The 25,325-nt window shown below is 42.2% G+C and overlaps 1 protein-coding gene across 2 annotated transcripts in view; it reads left to right on the forward strand.

Moving 5' to 3' along the window:
- cdh23 (cadherin-related 23) overlaps nt 1-25,325 on the forward strand; it is a gene marked incomplete at both ends in the record, with an annotated part of 156,132 nt that overhangs the window by 59,223 nt on the left and 71,584 nt on the right. For both annotated transcript variants that reach the window (XM_080036207.1, XM_080036208.1), the window contains 6 exons: nt 117-311; nt 417-545; nt 4,001-4,079; nt 16,864-16,976; nt 18,842-19,030; nt 24,583-24,732. In XM_080036207.1, the coding sequence (XP_079892333.1) occupies nt 117-311; nt 417-545; nt 4,001-4,079; nt 16,864-16,976; nt 18,842-19,030; nt 24,583-24,732 (855 nt within the window). The remainder of the gene's footprint in view (nt 1-116; nt 312-416; nt 546-4,000; nt 4,080-16,863; nt 16,977-18,841; nt 19,031-24,582; nt 24,733-25,325) is intronic.

Here is a 25,325-nt window from a genome sequence, read left to right on the forward strand (position 1 = left end):
CTCTGTGAATCATGGCATGTATTTGGACCATGTCTATTTATCTGTTTGACAGAACTCAATGCCAAACTCTGGTGTAAGTTTGTGTGTTTCTATGTCTCCTTGAATGTGTCTTTCAGAATACACCAGTGGGCACATCAGTGTTCATGGTGAACGCCACGGATCCAGACCAGGGCACCGGAGGTAGCGTTCTCTTCTCCTTCCAGCCGCCTTCTCCCTTCTTTGCCATCGACGGAGCCCGAGGCACCGTCACCGTCATCAAATCCCTGGACTACGAGACCACCTCAGCGTACCAGCTCACTGTCAATGCCACGGTCAGCACACACGTAACACAAATGCTCTGTTTACGTCAGATCCAACGGGCTCGTTCCAATTAATCCTCATGCATATCCTGAAACCTTTTTTTCTCCTCCTATTAGGATCAAGACAAAGCGAGACCTTTGTCCCGGCTTGCCAACCTAGCCATCAGCATCACTGATGTCCAGGACATGGACCCCATATTTACCAATCTGCCCTACAGTACCAACATAGAGGAGCACGTTCCCCTGGTCAGTCATACAATCGCACATGACATCACAATGCAACTTCTCCTATTCCTGCAGGTGTTATGTGAAACTATGTAGCCTTTCCATTTCTTTCTCTACCGTCCTTCTCCGTTTAACATATTCCACTTATCTTTCACCTCATTGCTCATCCGCAGCTCCTACTGTCCCATGTTCCTCTTTGATTATTCAAAAGAGAGTTTGGAGCAGGCGTAGTGGAGAAATATGGTTAAAAACACAGGCCTGAGTTATTATCAGGGCAGGTTGTCTCACCTCTCATCCTCACTCCAGGAACCCACACACACACCCTCAAACTCAGCCCGGGGCCGCGGCATACAGCACTGCAGGAGCTGGAGTCTGTAATTACTGTGGGAGATTTACAGTCCGGCTTCAGGGATGTGAGGCCCTCTAGCAAAAGGTCACGGGAGCTATAGGATTTATCTCACCATGCTATAGCATATTTGCTGCACGTGTGAGAAGTATGCAGTCTCTGTATTGTTTGAAGTACTAAGCAGTGGAGGCTCTCCATGACCTTACCTTTTGTCTTTATTGCAAGTAGGGTTAGTAATGGGTATTTAATACACTGAGTGTCTGTTTCCCTGTACACCATTATGTTCACTCCCCTGACTCAGCCCCTCTAAACTCGGGTTCCCAGGTGGCTAATGGTCCAGCTATTGATGTTTCCACTCGTAGAGATAGAATTACACACAGGGGCATAATACTGTCCGTCCTTATTTTCCTCTTCTCCCTAACCTAGCCTTTCCCCCACACTCTAACACCCCACCTGCATATCCCCACGTCCCACCGGCCGCCACGCGCTGTAGTAGAAATGTCAAGTCCTACATTTGCATGCATATTAACGGGGCGTGACGGAGTCGGCGCACGGTGTCATCCCCACTCTCTGATTCATCAGCTGTCACCAGGAAGGTCACAACAAGAGGGGGAGGGGAGGGCAGGGTAGGGAGGGGGCTTAAGGGGGGTAGGAGCTAGAAGAGACGTTGGGGTAATATTAAAGCTTTAGTGCGTAACTTATGTTGCTCCCATGAGGAATTCTGAGTATTTGAAACACCTCTGTTGGTGCATCATACATGAGGTAAGCCTTCTGTGATCGCACATGAATTTCATATTTTCTGCTGTACGTCCAGGTTTTTTCTAGGCAGTAGAATCAACAACTGAACCATTTCTTGGGCTCTTCTTGGGATTTTTCTGAGCTCCTGCACCAGTGTCGGGGAGGGCAACACCAGTTTGTAAACGCTGCTATACTGAGAAATACAGAGAGAGTTTTGTGGAGCCGATCGGCTTAATCAAATTTGTATCAACTTGTCAGCAATGGCTTAAATGTAACCAACATTACTTTACATGAAAAAAGGGAAGGCACTATAGTTTAAAAAAAATAAAAATGTACATGACAAAAATTGTCAAGACGACGAGGCAACACTTTGGATCATAAAGTTGACAATGGTGAGTGGATTCCAGATTTCTCACAACAGCCGAATGCTAGTAAGCCTATGTACTGTATTACTGCCTTGAGGTGTTGAAGCTTTTGCCTCTAACAGTATGGCGCAATGTATAATCCCATCATGCAACGCTGCAGGATTAGGTCAAGGCAGGCGTGCAACCAAAAATCTGTTATGGAGCCCCGTTGACCAAACAACAGATACAGACAGGATGATAACAGTGCTTAAAGTGAAACGTAGCAATACGGGCCAACAGTGCCACTGCTCTCATGTGCTATTCTAACAGGCATGTGTCATCTCCATTAGGCAGTGTTGGGAGGTGATAAGCCGTGGGCGTACAGTGAGACGGAACGAGTGTCAACTGTTCTCAAGGCCCATGACATTTACACGTACAGGGAATTCAAACATGGATCCCTGTCATAGGTCATTTCTCAAAGGTGTGAGTGCACACATACTCACGCACATGCAAAAAAAAAATAGATCCCTTTATTGCTGCCTCTGTCTCTATCATTTCCTGTTTGTTTCACTCGCTTGGTCTATTTTTCTCCAGCCAATCAACCCGTCATCAGTAAACTTTGATAAAGGAGTAGAAGATTTTTTTTTTTTTAAGATACAATCACAGGGCAGGAATTTCAACTGTTACCACTGTGAATCCAGGCTGCTTGGACTGGCATTTAAGCCCCATTCTAGGACAAACACAATTTGGCTGTCAAATCAATGAGGAGAAAGAGAGAAAAAGAGAATGGGTTCGGGAGGGGGGGTGGGGGGGATAATGCACTGTATATCTAAAAATGAAAAGAAGAAGGCGGGGGGGTGGCTTTGGTTTGGGTAGATGTGCTGGTGTATGTGTGTCTCTGTGTGTATGCAGGAGGGAGGGATTGTATCTTTGACGGTTGATTGAACATTTTCCACTTGTGTGGACAGCTCGAGAATATTGCTCATATTACTTCAGCATCACTTCTTCTCCTCACTCGCTTTCTGTGTCCCTTAGTTTTCTCTCCGAGTCCATCCCTAAATAGTAGTGTGTGTGTGTGTGTGTGTGTGTGTGTGTGCGCGCGCGCGCGCGCGTGTGCCTGTGTGTGTGTGTGTGCGTGCGTGCGTGTGCCTGTGTGTGTGTGTGTGTGTTTCCATCTCAGCTAGTGACTGGTGTGAATCACTCTTTCTAAAAGGCTTGTAATTGATTCGGCTGTAATTGGTCAATGACAGGAGATGCTTCGGCAGAAATGGAGCATAAACACGCCTTAGACACAATTTGCAGAATCAATGGGAGGCAGCTTGCATGGGTGTGGGTGAGAGAGCGGAGGGGAGGGGAGGGGAGGGGGGTATGGAGGGAGCGAAGGAGGAGAGAAGGAAGGAAATTGTGAAGTAGGGAGGGTCTCTCCATCGCTCACTGCAGCAGCACTGGGGTTTTTAAGTATCACCACCGTGTCTGATTGAGGCACGAAGGCTGAGAAAGCTCAACGGATCAAAGACTTTTCAAACAGCCCTCTCTTCTTTTCTTTCTTTCTTATGCCATCTTTTTTTCAACTAGCATACTGTGGTTTTGTCATAGGAGAGTTTTAAAAACAATGAAGAGAGGAGAAATAAACCCCAACGAGATGCCATTAACACACTCCATAATTAAAAATAGATGGTTTTACAACACCCAAAGGTTGGCCTGCTGCAATGTTAATCACCCTCTGGATATGGTGTTACCAATTGGTTTCTTTACAATGTGTGTGTGTACGTATGTGTGTGCTCTTATATTTCAAAATTTGGTGGGAGAGAATCGCTCATTTATGATTCTCATTAGTTGTTAGCTATCTGTTTTCCTCTAGAAATGAGGAATTTACTCACAAAAAAAAGTAATCATATTTTTTTTATTTTGCAATAGCTGTATACTATGACACCAAGTTTATTGTCATCAGTGACAGGACAAATTAAAGTTGACCCTACTGTAGAAATGCTCAACATTGTGAAGGTTACATGCAGCTTATTCTACATGTTTTGTGTGTGTCTCTGCAGGGCTACGAAGTGCGGAAGATAACAGCCATTGACCAGGATCTTGGGCGACCGAGAGGCATCGGCTACACCATCATCGCAGGTCTGAGTCACATAATCAATCTGACATCCACAGCACAGAGAGGGGGAATCGATCACCTCTTATCATAATCCCACAAGTCTCATCAAGCACACCAGTCAATAACAGCAGAGAGCAGCTCCTCAGAATTGGAGAATGGGCTCCCCCGTAAGCAGTTATTAATTGCCGTTTGGTGCAGTTGTGTGGAAGTCAGCCTTCATTTTAGTGTTATCATTCCCAAATTGGCTCACGCTGTCAAAGCAGGATTATAGTTCAGCAGAGGGAACATTTTACCATTGGAAGAATAGGGTGATGTCATGTGTTGTTGTCGCGTACTTGTGTTTTGGTTAGATATGTCTCATGAGCAGTTTATTTGAATGAGCTAAGCTAAAGTGTCAGTGCTAATGACCACCATATATGGCTTCCTCCCAAATTCCATAACCTGTGTTGGTGTTATGATTTCTGAGAGTTTCACTTTAAAGAAGATGAGAGGAAGAAGCTCCAGTTGGCACAGAGCTGATAAGGCTATGGCAGGGAGCCTGCTTAAATACTCTGTTTTTTTAACCTCTGCCAAGGATGTGATTTTTATGCCTGCCAGTTACTTTCATATTTGTCTGTCTGTCTGTCTGCCAAGAAGATATCTCAAACACTAATGAACAGATTATCATGAAACTTGGTGGACACATTAACCCTGGGGGCAAGGGGTTCTAAGCCAGATTTTGCTATTGGTTCATATCTAGGATTGTCACAATTAGACAGGTATCTTGTTATGTAACCTCATCTAGTTAAATACCTGGAAATATAGGAATGATTTCAGAACCCTGTTCTGACTTTGCAGTATTTGAGTAATAGCAAGTGGGAATAGAAACAAGTGATGGTGGAGGTATTCTTTTTGAATGCATTTTTGTATGTCTGTGCTGTCCCTGAGTGTTTACACACAACTGCACTGTTTTATTCTCAACCTTTGAGTAATGTTACTTGCTGAAGGTTGAGAGTCTTTGCTTAATGACACTTCAGTGTTCGTATTATTATTAACGTTTCCCCCAGTGTCCAAAGTCTGTGAATTTGAACTGAAAACTTATTGTTCTTGCATTGTGGTGTTGATTATCACTAGATTAAGGCAATACTCCAACCATCATAGTAACATATTAATCAGGTTATCTCACTCAAGGTAAATTTGTAATAGAGTAGGCATAACTCAATTAACACCACTCAATAATATTACGATAACTATCTTCTACATTATTCCTGCTGTCACACCTATGTAGTACCATCTGGTGTCTTTTGGTCTTATAATTGAGTATAGAACATTTTTTTTATTTTCTTTTATTATGTTTATGCTTATAACACACCATTCTTACAATAACTTTTTTTGAATTATAACCAGCCACTGAATGTGTATTTGTCATATATATGAGTGTAGAAGGGAAACAACCTCATGTTCACCTTGTTCATTTACATATGTGTTCCCAATGTCTTCTGTTTGTTCTTGCCAAAAAAAAAGATCAGGAGACGTTTTTCTGTAGAGTGATGCCCTCTTTTTCTCTGTGCTCCTTGTAAACTTCATGTTCTTTTTAAGATCAAAAGCACAAACACTTTTGACTCGGCGCTGATGCGCTCTAATACCCCCATTGGGTGTTTATTTTCAACACAATCAACGCTTCGATCCTGAAGGACGAACAATCCCTCCAAGATCCTTCAGGTCTGAATCATTGATCTGTGTGGGGAAAAGCAACACACACAGTTGGGAGGATTACAGCCGCACATGGACTGTATCCTTTAAACTCTGCATGCCCCCATGTCGAACCCAGGACGGTCAGGATGGGAGGACTTGTGGGTGCCAGCTGGCTGATAAGGGCTGGCCCCGCTTGATAAGCCTGGTGCACCATGGGAATTTTAGGTGATGAAGATATTCATTGTTGAGCCATCTGCTGAGTCACTGCCTGACCTCACAGCTGAACGAGGAAATTTGACCCTGTGTGTGTGTGTGTGTGTGTGTGTGTGTGTGTGTGTGTGTGTGTGTGTGTGTGTGTGTGTGTGTGTGTGTGTGTGTGTGTGTGTGTGTGTGTGCGTGCGTGCGTGCGTGCGTGCGTGCGTGCGTGCGTGCGTGCGTGCGTGCGTGCGTGCGTGCGCGCGCGCGTGCGCGCGTGCGCGCGTGCAGGCATATGTGCATGTGTGCGTTCATGTATCTTTGCCTGATTGCGTGTGTGTGTGCACAGTCCACAGCCCAGACCAGTTCTCTATGGAGCTTCACCACAAACACTCGGCTCCCATTCAGTGAACACACCTACTCAGTCTTACTTACCGTCGGCTGCCACATGTTGTATTGTTGTGTGTGCTGTGTATTTGTTGCAAAGTTGAAGGGCTGAGTTAAGCTCTAGAGGAGAAGAGCATTAAAAAGACATTAATTAGGTGGTGCGATGTATTCCCAGTCATGGCAAAATCAAGAGTTATAGCACCGCACTAAGCCCTTATGGAGATGGAGCCTGTAGGCTTGATACAATCATTATAAGTTTGATAGATAATGGAAGTTGAAGGGTGATGTTGTGCCAAGAGAGAAAGGTGAGAGGGTAAGGTTGTCGGATGATGCATTTTCTAAGTGTGTGGTTTTGTTGTGTGAGTGTGTTGTGTGTGTGTGTGTGTGTGTGTGTGTGTGTGTGTGTGTGTGTGTGTGTGTGTGTGTGTGTGTGTGTGTGTGTAGGTGTGTGTGTGTGTGTGTGTGTGTGTGTGTGTGTGTGTGTGTGTGTGTGTGTGTGTGTGTGTGTGCACTTGTACATGTGTACTTGCACATACTGTATGTCTGTGGTGCCCTGCTGCAGTCAGAAGTGTGTGAGGGCGTGCTTGTTTATGCAGACTTAAGTGTGACTCTGCACGGCGCCTCCCCTTGCTTTCCTGCTCCTCGCCCCGAGTGTCCTCAGAGAGTGCGCTTAGCTCCTGCGGGACTCGTCTCATTAGTTCAGTAATTAAGATAAACGAGGTTTTAATTGCAGCTGTGATTTATACTAATGATTGTGGGACTCAAGATGAGGATTTCCTTTCCCCTCCTCCAATGGAAGGGGGAATCTGGGATTGCATGTGTAAAAGCGATATCATCACCGCAGCACAGCGCTCTGCCGCCAATGCTGCAGTTGTTATTGTTGTTAAGATGAGGGAGATTTGTGTGTGTGTGTGTGTGTGTGTGTGTGTGTGTGGTGTGTGGGGGGGGGGGGGGGGGGGGGGGGGGGGTGATGGTTGTTCTGATGGTAAATCCCAGGTGCACAGGCTATGATGTATCCCCTTGTTGAACCTCTGACCTACTGGTCTCTTTTTGTGTAAAAAGCTCTATAACCCACTACTGAAATTTTTTTAACATGCCCTTTGTGATTCACCCCCCCCCCCCCAAAACCACTGAATTATAGAGGTGTATAGAGATGTTGATTGAATGCCTTCATTTTCTTCATTGTATTTCTACAGTGGCATCTAAATGTGCTTTATTGCTTAATGATGATGTACATCTCAAATGGGATTTGCATAATGTTTATCAAAGACCAGCTGAAAAGCAGCATTAACCATGTGATGTTTGTCTGAAACCCCATTTAAACAAACAAGATTCTTTTTTTATATATATAATAGTTTTTCCAGTTGTATTTTCATCAATATTCATGTTAGTGTGCATATTGCTGAGGAGCATGCTGGAATGAATTTAAATCATGGGTCTTGCAGATTCTTGCGATAATTTAATTTGTAATTTTGCAAGCCTTTTTATTTCAGAAAGCGTTGCAGAGTCCCTGGCAAATCATTATTGATTGGACAAAAGTTATGGAGGCTTTCTGGCAATAATCACGATTACCTACTGTAGCTCTCTCCTGGTACTACTAATGTTGGGCTGAATATTTGATACGTTATAAAGTCTAAATGTTCCTCTACTGATCTGAAACGCTCACCTAAGAGGACTCATCATTTTATATGTAAGAAAAATGTCATCTTCCAAATTGTTATTACATTTTCTGTCTAATTTAGCCACTGGCAGTATTATAGCTAGTGTATCTTTTACACTAGTTTCTCTATGTGACTTAAATGTGTATTTAAGTCACATAGAGACATATGAAAACATTTGTTGCAGGCTAATGCTAATAATTTGCCCACTCGGTATCAATTTAAACCCCACTGGTTAATCTTTCAGAACAATAAACCAAAATAGAAAAAATAAAAATTAGTGACGGAAATGTTATGCATCTATGATATATCAAACTGGAGTTGTATGCAAAGATACAGTGATATTAAAGCTTCATTTTGTAACTGTCATCAACAAAATCAAGCACATGTTTGGGCAGGTGTGCAGTTGTTCACAGGAATAAACTTCACAATATATAAAGACTACACATGTTTATATTTACCTGTGCTTTACATATTAGCTTTTGGCCAACAGCATGAGAAACAAAGAGTCCCAAAACAACAGCCATTATCAACTCAAACCCACCCCCAAGGACGACCAAGGCAAAAGCACATTCAGCCTTAGTCAGTCTCACCAACTCTTAACAACCTGAGGGAAAGACACTCCAAAGTCTGGATGGACTCATGCTGGCACAATGTCTACACAATATACTTGTGTGCATAAGTAAACAAATGGCTGGACAACCCACCTCCCCCCCCCCCCCCCCCCCCCCACACACACACACACACACACACAAACAAACAAACAAACACACACATACACACACACGCATACACGCACACCACTTTACAAACACGTACAGACATAGACATAGGGACAGGGTAGATGAAGAAAGAAGAAGGGAAATGCGATCAAAACACAGTGTATGTATTTGAAGTAAACAAAAATTAACATAAACTTTGTCTCTCTAAAAAGAACTTGGCTCTCGTATTCCTATTACAGAGAGTTAGGCTTGTCCAAGAGTATTGCTGTCCGTACGGATAAGAGTTAAGCCCTCATGTATACTTTGTGTAGCCTCTCCACTCTGCTGTAATGTTAGTGTAAGAACAAGCTGAATGAAAGTCAGCCTAGCGTCTCACAGAAGGAGCGGACATTCCCCAAGCCTTTGGTATCAGCCCGTTGTTTATCTGTGTGTTCTTGTTTCTATCTCTTTTGTCACACGCAAGCACAACTAATCCTCATCTTAAGCTCCTTTTCCATCTCTGCCCTCTTCTCTTTTCTTTTGGACCATTCTTCTTTTTTTCATCACAATCGTCTTGGGAAAACTGTCTACTGCAAAGAAATTGTCGCAATGCCAGTCAACTTCATTTTCATATACTCTTGCCTGACCGCATTGGATTTTAATTTGCAGCAACCCAAGCAGAATAATTGTCTAAATTGATAAAACATGATAACTAAATGTTTCTATTTACTAAAAAAAAAGTACTTCAGTACTTTGAAGTTTGTGAAAGGCTGCAGCATGAGACCATGTATTGCACAGAAACATTGTATAGCCACAGGCATGGACTGACTTCCATGGCCCTTTGTCTGGGCCGGCATGTAAACACGCTGTGTGCCTCTGCCACGGTAGTGAGACAGACCACCCTGTCCTGTGCAGTGGGTCTGAGGGAGACGGCTGGCCTCGCCTTCCAGCCCCCCCCCCCCCCCCCCTCCTCCCCCCATAGCTCTCAGGTCAGACAGGTATAGTGCCATTTCCTTGCCTGCACGGACTGATAAGTAGTAAAGGCGATTATTTTCTCCTCGTCCACCTTTCCCCCATGTATCTCTATCCTTCAGTACCGCTACACCCCGATGCCCTGATTCCAATGCTACCGAAACTCCTATCAGCAGGGCATGCTGTAATATGGACAAGGCTAATACCTGTTATTCTATGGGGAGCTCTTCTTGTGACTGCTGTGTCACTAGGATTTTCTGCAAGTTTTTCAATTAGACGCTCTAAGGCTCTCCGCAGCCTTTTGCTATGTAATCTCTCAGAGAAGGCAGATAGTCCGCGGCACACTGATCACAACACAATCCAAAGTCTAGTCGACTCTAGTAGAGCCTAGCAGTTGTGTTCACAATGAAGCCCAGACCTCACACTAGGTTATTATATATAGGTCATATACAGTAGGTTTGCTCATTTTATCTTTGATATCTTCTCTTAATTCAAACAGTGTTCAAACTAATACAGGTTTCTTCAGTCAGCCAATGTCACACGATTAAATGCACAGTTACATTCTAGAAAATGTTATTAAATATTTTAAAATTGCCCAAAATCAGACACTAAAGGTCTACCTTTGAAGGTACCTTCAAAAGAAATCAAGCAACAATGCTGAAAATAGGAAAAGACTAGATTACATTTACCAAGTTTCAGACATAGTCCTCAGTTCTGCCCCTGATCCTATCAATTGTTTGTCCATTAAACAAAAACTATTTTTAGCAACATTACATCCCAAACATACAGTATATATTTTAGCTTTATCTATTGGTGTTAAATGATCTCCTCTCTTTGCATTTATCTACCAGATAAATAGGATCCTGCCAGATTGAGAAATGTTATCCCAAGATATTGGCCTCTGAACAAGCACATCTCCAGATGTCAAACCTAGTTTCCTCTGATGCTGTCTTCCAGCCAGCTGTTGTATTGTGAAGTGTGTGCAGAAACAGATTTTTTTTTTTATCATCTAGCAAACTACAAAAAGAATATCAGATAGAAGGGTAATTGCCAAGTACTGTAGTCTACTCTTGGAGAAAACAGACAAATGTTCACACATGCTCACACACGATGTGAAATGATAAAACTACACTGCCTGCACAATGCTGTTGAAAATGTAACACTGTGAGCTCACAGATCAAAGCCAGCAATCAATAAACCTGAGTTTGAAGAGAGCACTTCTAGTAAAGGTTTTTGAGTTGAACGCCAAGAGAAAAGGTTATATATTAATCTACTATATAAACCAAAACCATAAACCCTTAAAATAATTTGTCCCTGTCCATCGCAGAGATCTGGGTTGAGTGGCAGGTAATGTTTTATTTAACGCAATTGGCCATGTTGGCTGGTGGGAGGCAGGTGTGGGATTCTGTTCAATAACTGGCAACTCCAACTGGTACTTGGGACAGAACATTATCGGGACCTTGATGGTTGGTCTGAACCTTCCTTGTATACTCAAAACATGCCCAGTTTGTGGATTAAGAGTGTTGAGCATTACCCTCCCTATAGGAACTTAAACAGGATGTAATAAATTAAAACACAGCACAAGATCTGAATGGTGCAAAAGTTGATTTCAAATGTCACCAGCCTTTTGTCAATGCTGGAATATAGCCGAACACTTGTTTATGCGGTCAGCATGTTAAAAGTACAGCGTCAGAGTTTAATTTAGTTTGCCTTTGGCTGCAGTGCATGTTTTGACAATCAGGGCAGTCTGGGCCATTATGATCACAGGGTCGATTTGGAAACATTTTGTTGCTCAGCACAATGTTGCACTGTTCCTTATTATGACATCCCTTGATGGTATTAAAAAAATCTGACATTATTGTGTTACAATGTGAAGGCTAGAAATGTAGAAAGATAAATGTAGGGGGCCAGATTTATGAAAACTCCTCAAGATGCGGTTTCTAATCGTAGCTGAGACATCAGAACCTCCTTAGTAAACATGGATTGACCCACTATGTCAACCATAGGTGGTAGCTGGATAGCTGCTTTCATCCGCCACACATTGTATTGGAATATTTGTCCTTGAATCTTTTTTTTTAAAGAAAAACATTTGATCAAACTAGTTCATTTAGTATTCATGAAATGCAGCTTCTTTGCCAATGGCAAGACACCCACAGGGCCATTATCACTCTGCATCACACGTAGAAAATCATATGCACTGGTAGCTGTCATACACTGAGGTGTGTGTCAATGCACTGCGCAAGTTAGTCAGAGTATGTGAGAAGCTGTTCATTTAGATTCACAAGTGAGTGTCATTTAAAGACAATAACTAAAACCTCATCATCAGCAACGTGATTTGCCTGTAGGCGTAATCCCTAAAAGTGACACTAATTTGTGTACATTTAGCAAAGTACACAAATCTTAGCCCCAAGACTCTTGAGCACTGGCTGCATTCCATATCACATTACTAGAATGTTCCCGCACCCCCATAGTGTTGTCAAAAACTAGAGAAAACGGTTGTCGCTTAGTCATGCCGATTACACTTGGAGAACTCCTGCTTTGGCTGTCCTCTAAAGCTCATTGCTCGGTGAAAGTCGTTGTCATCAACTTGTCACACATGCCATTGAACTGCTCAGATCAAATGCCTTATTTCTGCTGTTCTCTTTGGGCAATCCCCACATAATAACCACATATGTATGTGTTCAATTGTCGCGACTCAATACGCTCCGACTCTCCCATTTCTAGCCTGAGTATCCATTTTCCCCTCTCTGTCTCTGCACTCACTATTTTGCTCGTTGTAAGTGCAGGAGAATTTCAATGAGGAAACTATGCTCAGTAAATGAGCCCTTGGTTCATTGTTTGTGACACAAGAATTGAAATAGATCAAATAGTCAGTAGATAATATGAAATTTGAACCATTGTTTCTCTTTATGCTTTGGTGATGCTGAGATGAGTCAAAGTGACAAATTATTTGGATTACTTTTATCTTGTAATTGAAGTACTAGCTATTAAAGCTATTCGGCGCATACTGAGTTTGCACCACAAGGAAATAATGGCTGTTGGTGTGTGTGTGTGCAATTCTCGTGGGCATTTATGTAGGTGTGCGAGTGCATTTGAGTGCGTACTTCGCACTAGACAAAATCATGGCATGGTTTCTCATTTTCCAGTCCAGTACTGTTGGTAATGTGAGAGCTAATCCTCCGGAGTCTCTCATAGAATCAAACTGCCCATTAGCACCACGTGCACTCTGACACACACAAACACACACACACACACACACACACACACACACACACACACACACACACACACACACACACACACACACTCACAAAGATTTCTGAACAAACACCACCACTGAATTTGAATAGCAAATGCAAATACGAAGCGTGTTTTTATTTGTGAAAAACTGTAGCGTGTGCATATCAGTGTGCAGCAATTTTACCTCCTTGGGGGTCTAATCACAGTGTCCTGGCAGATCACTGGAGAAAACTTTCTATCAGCAATTAGAATATGATTAGATTTCCCTCTCAGTGGGACCTGTGAGTCACTCTGTGTATCATTTCAGTCTGTCTCTCTGGTCAACCTCTACACACGGCGCAGATGAGGTGGAAGACCTTTTTGTGGAACCTGAAGCGGGCTGCATACAGACAGTAGAACTAGAGCAGGTGTGTGTTTGTTTGTGTATAAACGCCACTCGTTGCTTGGCCAGGTGAGTGCCCAGTCGTCCGGCTACAGAGCGGCTGTTGGAGTAGATTGGCAATGCTAGTCAGGCCACTGAAGCTGACAAAGCAATTTAGATACATGATGCCCTCGGTGAGTGGGTTTGAGTCCCTGGTGCACGTTAGCCTGCAACCACCGATAGTTATCAACATCAACCTTGTGCCTGACGGTCCCATCCGAGGAAAAAAGAAAGAAATGTTGCATAAATGCTTCATCAGCAAATTTTCATTTGTACGCAGCACAAAACGGCAGGCATTTTGTTTTGTTTTCAAGTTCCGTCTTACAATGACAAACTATCACTCCTATTATGCAATATGGGCCAAGCGGTTACTTTCATAATATAACATTGATTGCACAGGGTCATCTTTTTGCTTGGGAACAATCAATCCTTATATACGTTTCATTATCTTGTCTTCCTGTGTCTAGTGTTTTCAGTAAATTGCCAAACACACAAAAACCTCTAGTGGCAAAAGGAATTAAAACTCTTGTCCAGTGTGAACAAAGGAGCAAGTAGCGTGACATTATTTAAGAGCCACAAAGTCAACACGTCAGGCTTTCCAACAGGAGAACGCTGTTCGTTTTACATTTTCTATCGCTATTCTTACCATGCTGACAAAGGTCCCCTAAGTAAAGGGTGAATATATCATGTTAAGCAAAGCTACTCTCTCCCTGACTCTTAACAAGACATTGAAACAGTGACGTTTCAACAATGTCGTCCTGACATATCATTCAGGAGTACCCGTAAATTTGAAATATGAGTTTGATTTAAATGTTTTTTTTTTTTTCATGTTGAGAACTTGAGTGATGCAGGGTTCGTGGTTCAGCATTATTAACCCTCTTTTTCCATACAACAAATACATTGATTATGTAAAATGGATATAATCGACAGTAGTTTTTGTACTTTCTAGCCTCCTCACTTTCAACACCTTTTGGCCTCAATATAGGCTAATTACCCAAGGGCTCTGCTCTCCTCCTCCCCACTATGCCCCCTCTGTGGGCTTTATTCTATACCATCCCTACTCTCCATTCCAGGCTAGGTACAGGGCAATAATAGAACAGTGAGTGGGGAGTGGGGAACACAGCCATGGGTTAATCTGTTGACCCTAGCCGTTGTGCACTGTGGACTTACCATCTGACCATGTTTCTCTGGAGTCTAGACCTCAGTATAAACTATCTGAAAGAGAGATATTCTTAATCCTCGGAGAGCAGCTCAAGGTTCATTGTGAGAACTACTTACAAAAAATGGATGCGCAAATACACATGTGAAATTGGGGATTATCTTTAATGAATTGTATCACATATTGACTAAATAGAAGTGATAGCAAAAGCAGCAGTTAAGACTTGTTTTTCTATTGAATTATCAAGACTTTGGTTCCACTGACAATGGCATATAATGTAAAAGGGCTCCAATGTGCGCAGTGTCCATTTTCAGTAGATGTTTCTTTTCAGTGAGAGCTATATATGCAACACTCAGCCGCTGCCCTCAAACTAATAAACTGGTGTTTGTGGTGTATATATACTCACATATTTTCCTACTTGTACATAGACAGGGGAATATTTCACTGGACATTTGCTATTTATTTTTTCATGCAGAGAGTATCCTGTTATTTATACAGTCATTTGGAGCACAGAGGAGTTGCTGTGCTGTCAGTTGGTAAGAGTGGTCTGAATTAACGAGACTTGAGTGAATTATTGCAGTTCCATGTGGACTTGACTGAGCCATCTCACTCCGCTCTGTCTGCTCCTTTGTTTGCCTTCATCTGAACAGATCGCTAGGATAACATTGACATGTATGAACTGCCACTATCTAAAGATTGCACTGGGACTTCCTCAGGTCTTATAAACGCATATGGCAAGAACAAAGAATCACAATGAAATTGTAAATGCATTTAGTGTTGAATGATTCATCTCACTTGACCACAGAATGTATAGAGTGGGGGAGTAGGGGAGGGTGGAACAAAAGTAGTGGAGAGGTAAGGGGCTATTGGGTGTATTTCCGTTTGTTGTCTCCATCTGCTGGGTGTAATTAGCAGGCAACAGCTACCACGGCAAAATGAGTGTGTCAAAGAAGAACGTACAGATTATTAATGAGAAGGGCGGTAATTTGAAAAGGAAGAGAGGGAATAAGAAAATATGAGAAGATGACTCAAGAGGGTCTCCGTCTAATATTTTAACCAGTGTAATTGCAGTGAGTAGAGAAACCCAGACACACTTGAACTTGTTAATAGGAACAGTGCAGCATTCATAATTTGGAATTCCCCTCTTTGAAAGAGTGCATAGACTATAACAAAGTTAATGCGATTCATCAGCCTAAATGAAGTGATGTAGTTCAGTGTGCTAGCATTGTAGTCCAAAGGTCTGGTAGGCAATCTTATTGTTGTGGGATTTTTCTCTCAGCAGAAGCTTAGCTAATTTAAAGTAATTAAAGAAGTGTACTCTATTTCCTGTATTGAAAGTGCAAATTAATTGGAATCAAGTAATAAACCTCTGAACACATTCTTATATGTTTGAGTCTTAAGCGATTGCAGTGGCATGATGTTGTCAGTGTCATTTAGGTCAAAACTCTTTGCATCTGTCGTATTTAGGACTAACATTAGCATATGAATTAAATCTTATTAGAATAAATGTTAAATACTATGTTTTTTTAATAAAATGTACATTTTTAAATCTTACTTAACTGCATGTATTAGTGGAATGGTATGCTTCTTTGCTCTTGGATTAGCAGGGCAATAAACAAAGACAATACACTTCATTATTGTAAGATCTTTATCATTATAGTGATTAGAGTTTTACAGCAAGTCGGGAATATGACTATTTGTTTTGTTCTCTTGAACGAATTTAAGAAAAAAACCTAAGAAGATATTGGTGAATGAGGCCCATTGCTCCAGAGCACTATTAGTGGTCAAAATTCCATAGAGTCCCTTTAAAACATGAACTGATTTGTTTGTAGTTTTGGGGGATTTTTGTGCCCATGCTCTCTTCAGTGGTATCACAGCAATTGATTGATTGATTGATTGATTGATTGATTGATTGATTGATTGATTGATTGGTTGATTGGTTGATTGGTTGACATTTTTGTAAAATAATGAACTTTTATCAAAATACATTGCAACTTTAATTCAGTAAATGTGAATAAGTTTGCAAGTTACACTCGTGAAAAGTGAAAAGGAATCTGACAAAGAAGCAACAGCAGTGGAAGGAGGTCTGATTGTCATATTGAACAAAGGGATGCAGAAGAGGCCGGTTGTTGGCAGGCTGGAGATGGTGGGTCAGCCTCGAGGCAGGTACAGAGACAAAAGAGATCTCTGCAAAAACTGTATCCATATTGTATGACACGGAGACACACACACAGCTCATCCACTGCCTATCCTCCCAGAGTCTCCTTGCGCAATGTGAATTATCCATAACACCAGTTGAGTGTGTCCATCTGACTGTCTTTACTGTTTCTATTTCTCTATTTCTCTCTCTCTCTCTCGCTCTTACCATCCATCCATCCATCCATCCATCCATCCATCCAGGGAACACCAACAGCGTTTTTGCCCTGGACTACATCAGCGGATCCTTGACCGTAAATGGCCAACTGGACAGAGAAAACCCACTCTACTCAGCAGGATTCACACTCACCGTCAAGGTGAGCTTCTGAATAAGAGACGGTTTGGGGGAGGGGGGGCTGGGGGGGGCTGTCGCTGCCTATAAGAGAGGAATCGAAAGTCTGTTACGCCAGTGGATCAAGAGAGCACTATGATATGATAGTGTAGTAAATCAGCCAGTGTCTGCGTTTGGGTCTGGCCTCAAAAGACCTGCTAAATGCAATTCTTCACACTGTCTCGTACCGTAAATATAATATGACAGTCTTTTTGAAGTCGACACACTCTGCTATTATTAGGAAAGATTTCAAGGTTAATACTTCACTTAACAGTGACTAAACCCACGAGGTTGCACTACATGTGTTTGCAGATGCTGTGTCAATGTGTGTCTCTGTGTGTGCACAACTGTGACCCTGACGAATCCAACTGACTTTATTGGGTGCTTGTGAGGGGAAAGCATTAGTGTTTGTGATTGTATGAAAATGTCCCCTTCAAAGGCTTCTTGTTCAGTCAACTGCCAGCAGCCATGGAGGTACAGGAGGAGCGCAGGAGGACAAGATAAAGGGAACAGGATTTAGTCCTCAATGCTGAGGGGCTCCTTTGTTCCCTCCCTGGATTTCTTTTTTTCTTCTTCTGTTGTTTGAAGCAGGTGGCGTGTCTGTGAATCCCTCTGTCCCTGCACTGAGCCCGAAGTCTATCTCACTTAGCCTTTTAGAATGCCCGTCCTGCCCTCTTAACCCCATCCACGGCCTTCCTGCCTTGTCCACTCCTCCACTCTCTTTTTTCCACACAATTTCTTCTTATTATTGTATGTCCATTTTTCCCCAAACGTTGTGAGAGGGTGCTACTTAAAGTGTTAGGATTTGCAATCAAATACACAGTTGCTCCATGTTACTTTTTCAAGTCAAACCATTTTCTCCTTTACTGCATAATACATGGCATTATGAACACATAATGGCCTCACAATAATGTGTGTATTCACTCATTTAGCCGCGATTATTGCTCATTAAAAAACAGCTTGTATGAGGTTTTTTCATAATACTATTGAGATACAACTGGCTTAAGGTTTAATCCAAAAAAAAAACGATTGTGGCTTACATATTCCAGCCCTCAGTCTATCTTTTTAATTGAAATCAATAATTACATAGAAGAAAAAGTAGAATAAGCGAAAAATGCTGAAAACGAAAAAACTTCGCCCCAAAAATTTATTTATAAGATATGGATTTTTCTCTCCATACATTTTCTCTCCCACTCCCTGCTTGTGCTTTCTTAGGTAGTGTTGCTATTGATTGCGGTGTGCCATAGTAATACAACTAATTTCTCAACTTCAGTCGGCTTAGATAGTACTGAGCGTGTGGAGGTGGAGGTCAAATGATTCAAGAGGCGTGGGGAAGAGAAAAGCTAAACTACGTTGATTACCCAGAGAGCAGCATGTTGTTCCTGCCTCAGCTCCTATTGCTTGTGACACACCTCCATCAATGAAAGACCACAGCTGCCCATTCCTACCTTTCTCTTACTTTACTTTTTTCATTTCAGATGCCTCATTCCTTCCACACAGAGACAGAGAGAGTGTGTAATTGTGTCTCCTCAATGGGACAATTTTCTCCTAAATCTCATTGTATGTATGTGTATGTGTGTGGATGTACATGCTTGGCCCTGCCTTGGCCTCACTTTGAGCCTATTTCTATGATTGCCTTGATTCTGTTGCTCCACCTTTTGATCCAATAAATGAACAGCTGTAAATACCTAGCTGAAATTGTGTGCTGACCACCACCATCCAAAATGACATTTTCAGTGCAATCAAATTCATCACATGTGCCTTTCTCTTTCTCTCCCACTCTCTCTCCCACTCACTCTCTCTCGCTCTCTCTCTCTATGATTGCCACTTCCCTTTGTTGCTCTCCATAAGGCCACAGAGTTGAAAGACGACCGCAGTCCATCAGACGCAACAGTGATGACCACCTTTACCATCCTGCTCATTGACAGGAATGATAACGCCCCAAAGTTCAACAGTTCTGAGTATCGGGTCCGCATCGTTGAGCTGGCCCAGGTGGGCTTTGCACTGCCCCTCTTCATCCAGGCTGAGGACAAGGACGAGGTGGGTGGATCACAGCCTGGTGCCCAGCACAGTCACAACATCCTTGACATTAGACCAGTACTATTATCCAAATAAGGTCACAATGACTTACTCTAGAGAGGTTCCATGCAATTAAGGTTCCATGCAGATCAGAATGGATACGGACATATTTTAAAGCCTCTGAAAATATGTTTAAAATAGTAAAAATCAATATATGATATCACAGTTTGGTCTCTCAATAATCTTTTACAAAAATCTGATTGAAAATAAATGTTTATAAATATTATAAAACTATTTTCTTTTAATGATAAGTTTTTTACTGTCTAGACCATTTTACAGGACTGTGTAGGCGTGGCCGTATCAAACCATCTTCAGCAAGATTCATTGTTTTTATAGAACGATAGGGCAGAGAACAGCCGTGAATGGTTCAAAGTACTTCATCTAAACCCTAAATTTGTTAGGTTTATCAAACTTAAATGACAATATCTTTATCAATCTTTTGAATGATAGATATCTAACTCTTTTCAGATGCTAACTATCATGCAACAAACTCCCCAAATTACATACTTAGAAGGATTGTGTGGATTTGGGTTTACAGGTGCTTTAATGAATCAGTATAAAATAAAGCTAATCAAAGCTCAACCCTTTCTCTTCTGTTATCTGTGATTCTGTACACCTCAGCTAACTAGTATTGAACTACTGTCATTTAGGACAGCAAGCCGCTAAAGTGTGGCATTTCACAATATTCAAGTGAAGATTTGAAAGTGAGAAAAATCACTGTGGTGCAGACACGGAGGTTGGCACAAAACACAGATTGGCAGAGCTCTGTAATCGCTATCACTTTCTTTCCCCCTCATTAGCTAACAGTGGTGTGCTAAATATTCAGCTTGCAGCTTCTCATCTTTAGCTGGAGCTTACTGACTCTTTCACCGATTAAAAGGATCTAAATCCACAGCAGCACATCATATCAGCGGACACTTAATAACACTAATTCCATGAGTAAGTTGACAAATGGCCAAAATGAATCTTGTTTAAAGTGCTCTTTGTCATGGACACGGTATCAGCAGATACCCAATATTTAAGGTTTCAGATTGGGATCATGACCAATAAGGATGTCTTTAACTGTTCATACAAATAAAGTAATTATTACTATTAATGAACATCTTGGCATTGTCAGGGACTAACGAGGTTCTTCAAAGACTAACAACTGGCTTTGACACGAGACATCCATAAAGTATTCATTAGGAAAAGCAGTCTCATTTGCAAGACATTTTTCACTCTTGATTACATCAGATAAGATCTTACTACAAAGACAGCAAGTACAGCTTCATGTGAGTAGTGTGTATTTTCATTTCTAGGCATACATTTATCTTGTTTATAAATGCAGCAGCCAAAAAGAACAACAGCCACTCCATGAAACTGCTTGCGCTGCACCAGTGCGTGTATGAATGGACTGTCAGCAGCAGTGTACAACAGCACGCATTAGTGTGCTTTAGTGTTGTCCGCCACTTCCCATTAGCTGTATCTATCAACCTACTATGGTGACTCACACACACACACACACACACACACACACAAATAACTCAAACACTTTTTCACTTTGCACTTGCTCTGCCACTCTGTCTCTCTCCCGCACTTTCTCCTTTCCTCTCTCACACGTGCACAAGCTCGCTCACACCGGCGCGCAGCGGACTCGACTACAATTTAATTTGCTCTGGAAGAGATGGGGTAGAGCATCAAATTATGCCTAACGAGGAAAATCAATCACCTAGGGGTGCAGATAAGCCGAAAGCTAGTCAACTCTGATTGATTCAGGCACGGCAGCCGCCAGGGTGGAATTTGACAGATAACTGCAAGTCAAGTGGATAGAGAAAAAGGTGGAGAGGAAGGAGAGACAGTCAAGCAGACGAGGAGAGGAGAGGAGCGAAGGAAAAAACTGGTTGAACAGTTTCGCAATGGAGCAAAACAAGAAGTCTGGATAATTGGTGGAGCAGCAAGAAACGGGGAACAGCAGCCATGAGAGAGAGAGGGAGATAGCTAGAGTATTTAGCAGCAAGCCTATTTATCCATTCCGAAGATGGTGTGTTGAAATGGCGAGGCAACGAGGGGAGTACTGGTAGAGTGTTGGTGCACACAGGTGGGGGGGATGACCCAGACACCTGGCATGTGTTAAGAGATCCCTCCGTAGGTTACCACCTGTACACAAGGCTAGCTGTTGATGATGTACCAGCGCAGTGGCATCACACGAATGCAGCCGCACTCCGATTTAAAAACGTAAAATAAAAAAATGACAGATCCGATTAGGGTTAAGTTAAGTTTGAGCAGTGATATGTTACAACACTGAGGATAAATAAGTAACAAGACAAACGCTGGTTAATTTGGGTCAGGTTTATTGTTTTAGATGTGGTTTGCAACAAGTAAAGAGCTAGCAGTTAAACATGTTGCCTGTGTAATACAATAGCAGTGCTTCAGATGAACAAATAGAGAAGATACCCTCGTGCTAATGCTGGCGTTGTTAAGATGTTGGATGTAATTGGGTGTGATGGGTAATACTGATTAGTATTTCTTTATTTCCTTCCTAGACCACACAGACAAACAGACACACACACACACACACAGAGATCTGCATGATCTACAGTTTAATGTAAAGGAAATACTGAAAAATTAAGAGAGTTAAACAAGTAGACTGCTTCCTAGGTGTTCTTACCGAGGCAATGCACAATTCTCATAATGAACCCAGCACTCCAGTCCAACTACCTGGTCGTTAACTAACCCCAGGCAACATTTTACCCACCACTACCAAAAGCAGCACTCAGTCCTTGGAGGCACCCAGCCGTTTAACATTCCAGTAGCTCCAAGCTAAGATTACTCACCTCAAATGAGGCAATGGCAATTGGTAATTCCGAGTTTGTTTTATCCAGATTCACCATAGATGCCGCATTACAAAGCACTCCCGCACAACCAGTCCATTACCAGCCACAGCTCACTGCCTTAACAAAACAAAGTGTGTCAGGAAGGGCTCAAAGAAGCAGCGGTTCACACCAAAGAAAAAGTCAAATGCAGCTATGTTCTCAAGTTGTGTGATGGAGAAATAGAGATTGCCTGCACTCCACCGGTCTAGCATCGTGACCCCTGCTGCCACAGTGTCACATATACATCATTTCCAAGAAGTAGAAACTATGCCATGCTTTTTGTCTTGCAGTTTCGTATTGCTGTTTTGATCTTTTGAAACCTGCGTGTCAGGGTTAGAGCCACACACTCATTCACACTCTGGTACACCTGTGCGCTTTAGTCGTGCTTTTTTTCCCCCAAGTGTGTGGGATTATAGGCAGACATTTCAATTCTTTCGACTCTGACACAAGTGCTAGTTACCTCGCAATCTCCTTTCTCTCTCGCTCTCCCTCTCTCTCTCTCTCCCTCTCTCTCGCTCTCTCTCTCTCGCTCTCCCTCTCTCCCTCTCCCTCTCTCTCTCTCTCTCTCGCTCCCTCTCTCTCCCTCTCTCTCTCTCCAGCTCTCTCTCCCTCTCTCCCTCTCTCTCTCTCTCTCCCTCTCTCTCTCCAGCTCTATCTCTCGCTCTCCCTCTCTCCCTCTCTCTCTCTCTCTCTCGCTCCCTGCCTTCATATCCTCTTCTGCTTGGTTAGCGTTTATAAAACTTTTTGCGGCGGGAACTTCTCACTGAACTTTTTGGCAGTCGTGTGTCTTGACAGGGTGCTTTTATCGGGGGCTTCTCAAGGCAGAAAACAAATGGACGGGCAATTACGTTTATGGGCAGTTTGAGGTGACATCCCTGCATATTGGATGGTCTTTTAAATAGGAGTTATCAGCCACAATGGTTCTCCCCGGAGATGAAAACAAAAACAAGGAGGGCTATTTCAACCGCCAGCGTAATGCCAATCGACCACCGCACTCGTCTTCTCTCTGTCTCCCACAATGGCTACATGATTATCCACCCTGCAGCTTTATATATCAAGACAGGAGGGATCTAGAGAGGTTTTTTCTCAGCTCAAGACAGCAACAGGCTGCTCAGGTTCTGTGATGTCATTTTTTTCACCCTGACCTGGCTTATTTTTACTCCTGATTCATTTGCACTTAGGATTTGTGAAAGGAAGAATAAGGAAAAAGATGCAGAATTTCTCATAATCTTTGCTATACTTCTAAATCTGATTGCTGCCAACGGAGACAGCCTTGTCAACGGAGGAAAAAAAAAAAAAAAAAAAGGTGCCTACCAGACGAAAAGAAAAAAAGTACAAGAAGAAAGAAGGACAAAAGAAAAGACAAGAAAAAAAGAAAGGAAGATAAACGTTAAGAAGATGGAGCAACACGTTGCTGTTTTGTTATTTTTTTTATTTTATTTTATGCCATCTCTTAAAAAACCACAATGAATCTTGGGATATGTTGGGCCGCAAAGGATACATCTGTTGGACCCTTCAAAACCGTGAAACGAAGGCTGCATTTCTCGGCCGCATATGAAGGAGCCTTCGAAATGGGACAAGCCTTGACGCGCCGCTATGACGCAATCGGTCTTCAAATGCAGCCTTAGAAGGATGCTGCCCCTTAATTGAGACACAGCTACTGTGATGAGCACAATGTATCCACATTTTTCACTGGCTGACCGAATGGCACTACCATTCCAGTCACAAACACTTTATGCAGGTCCGTGGGCAGTGCATGGGGATTTACGCCTCCTATTTTGCATTCAAAAGAGCCATTCATGTAATGTGAAACAGCACAGTGCAGGCTTTACTTGATGTAGATAAAAAGGAAATCAGATGAGACGAAATGAACGTGTCGTTATGGGCTATAACTTAATTCTTATGTCTGTTTTTCGGTCTAACCTTGTCATATCCATTTAATCACACACATTTTGATGGTTTCCCTCACTGCCTTTTCTCTTTTCCCATTGTAATGCAAATTGTACGTTCTCCCGGTAAAGTGTTTCCTGAACCCTGAAACAATTGGAGGTTTAGCATCCCCACGTCTTATTCCCGTGTGAAAAATTATTTTCATGCAGCAGACTCTTTAAAACTGTTTCTGTATAAGTGTTCAACACTGTTCATAATGTAATGAACTGATGGTATGCAATGTGACAGACAGTTTGTGAAAAGAATAGGAGTAATAGTAAATATATGTGTACTCATTTAACCATGCTAAAATGGTCAGGACACAACATCTTGACTTTTGTCCTCTTAATATTGAATGCTTTTGAAATGTGTGATTATTAATCTACTGTCTCTATACTGTCAATGTCAGTGTAAGTAATGTTGGGTACCAAAATCATCTAAATGCTTAAAATGTAAGACAAAAGTGTGTTATATGTTGGTAGTAACCAGGTTTGGCAAATCTTCATACCAACTTATTGCATGATAAACATTCAATATCTGTACTTTTGTTTAAAATGTACCTTTTGTCCAATGACCACTCATTAAAACCCAATAGATATACCATAGCATAGATCATCTACTGATAGATTAGATAGAGCATATTTCATCACCTGCCCATCACCTGCCCTTGCTATTTCTCAACAACCTCTTTTTCTCTTTGTTCCCTCTTCTTTTTTCTCCTCTCTGTGGCAGGGGGTAAACAGCATGTTCCAGGTGTATCTGACAGGAAACAATTCAGAGTACTTCACCATCTCCCCAACAGCGGTACAGGGGCGTGCCGACATCAGAATGAGGGTGGCCATGCCCCTGGACTACGAACACATCCGCAGCTACAGCTTCTCGGTGAGTTTGAAACATGATAAATGTTCGGATGCACACAGTTTAGAGCGTGAGTGCTGGGACTGACTCCAGTACCTATTCTGAAAGTAATCAGACAGTATGAGAGAATAATCTAATGAATGAACAACTAATTAAAAAATACAAAGGGCTCAGGAGGAGGGACACAATAGCTATCACCCCCCACCCCTTTCACAAGGCACAGCTTTTTAGCTAACTTGTCATAGAAGTAGGATGCTTACATAGGAGCTTAACTTGCTGAAGAAATGTTTGGATTGGTTTTATACAGAGATACAAAGTGGAATAAGACAATCTTCTTTCGATGACCTAGCAGTGAGTTGTGGGAGACAAGCAGCTACATTGTCCTTCTGTGAGAATGTCCTTGAATTAACTTTGGACCGAGACTGCATTCTTAGCAACACAACTGAATGTAGCTTTATTATGCTACCTGCAACTTGTTTTTATTTATTTGAAGACAAGGCTCAGTCGGACTTGGGCTATCTCACTTTCTCAACATTGCAGACTTGTTTGAACAGTGAAATTGGTATTGTGTCACCTCGATTAACCCCTGAGTCATTTACAGAACCAGAGGGTGCCCC

This window comes from Ammodytes marinus (genome assembly GCF_949987685.1).
Source record: "Ammodytes marinus genome assembly, chromosome: 11".
Lineage (NCBI taxonomy): Eukaryota > Metazoa > Chordata > Actinopteri > Uranoscopiformes > Ammodytidae > Ammodytes > Ammodytes marinus.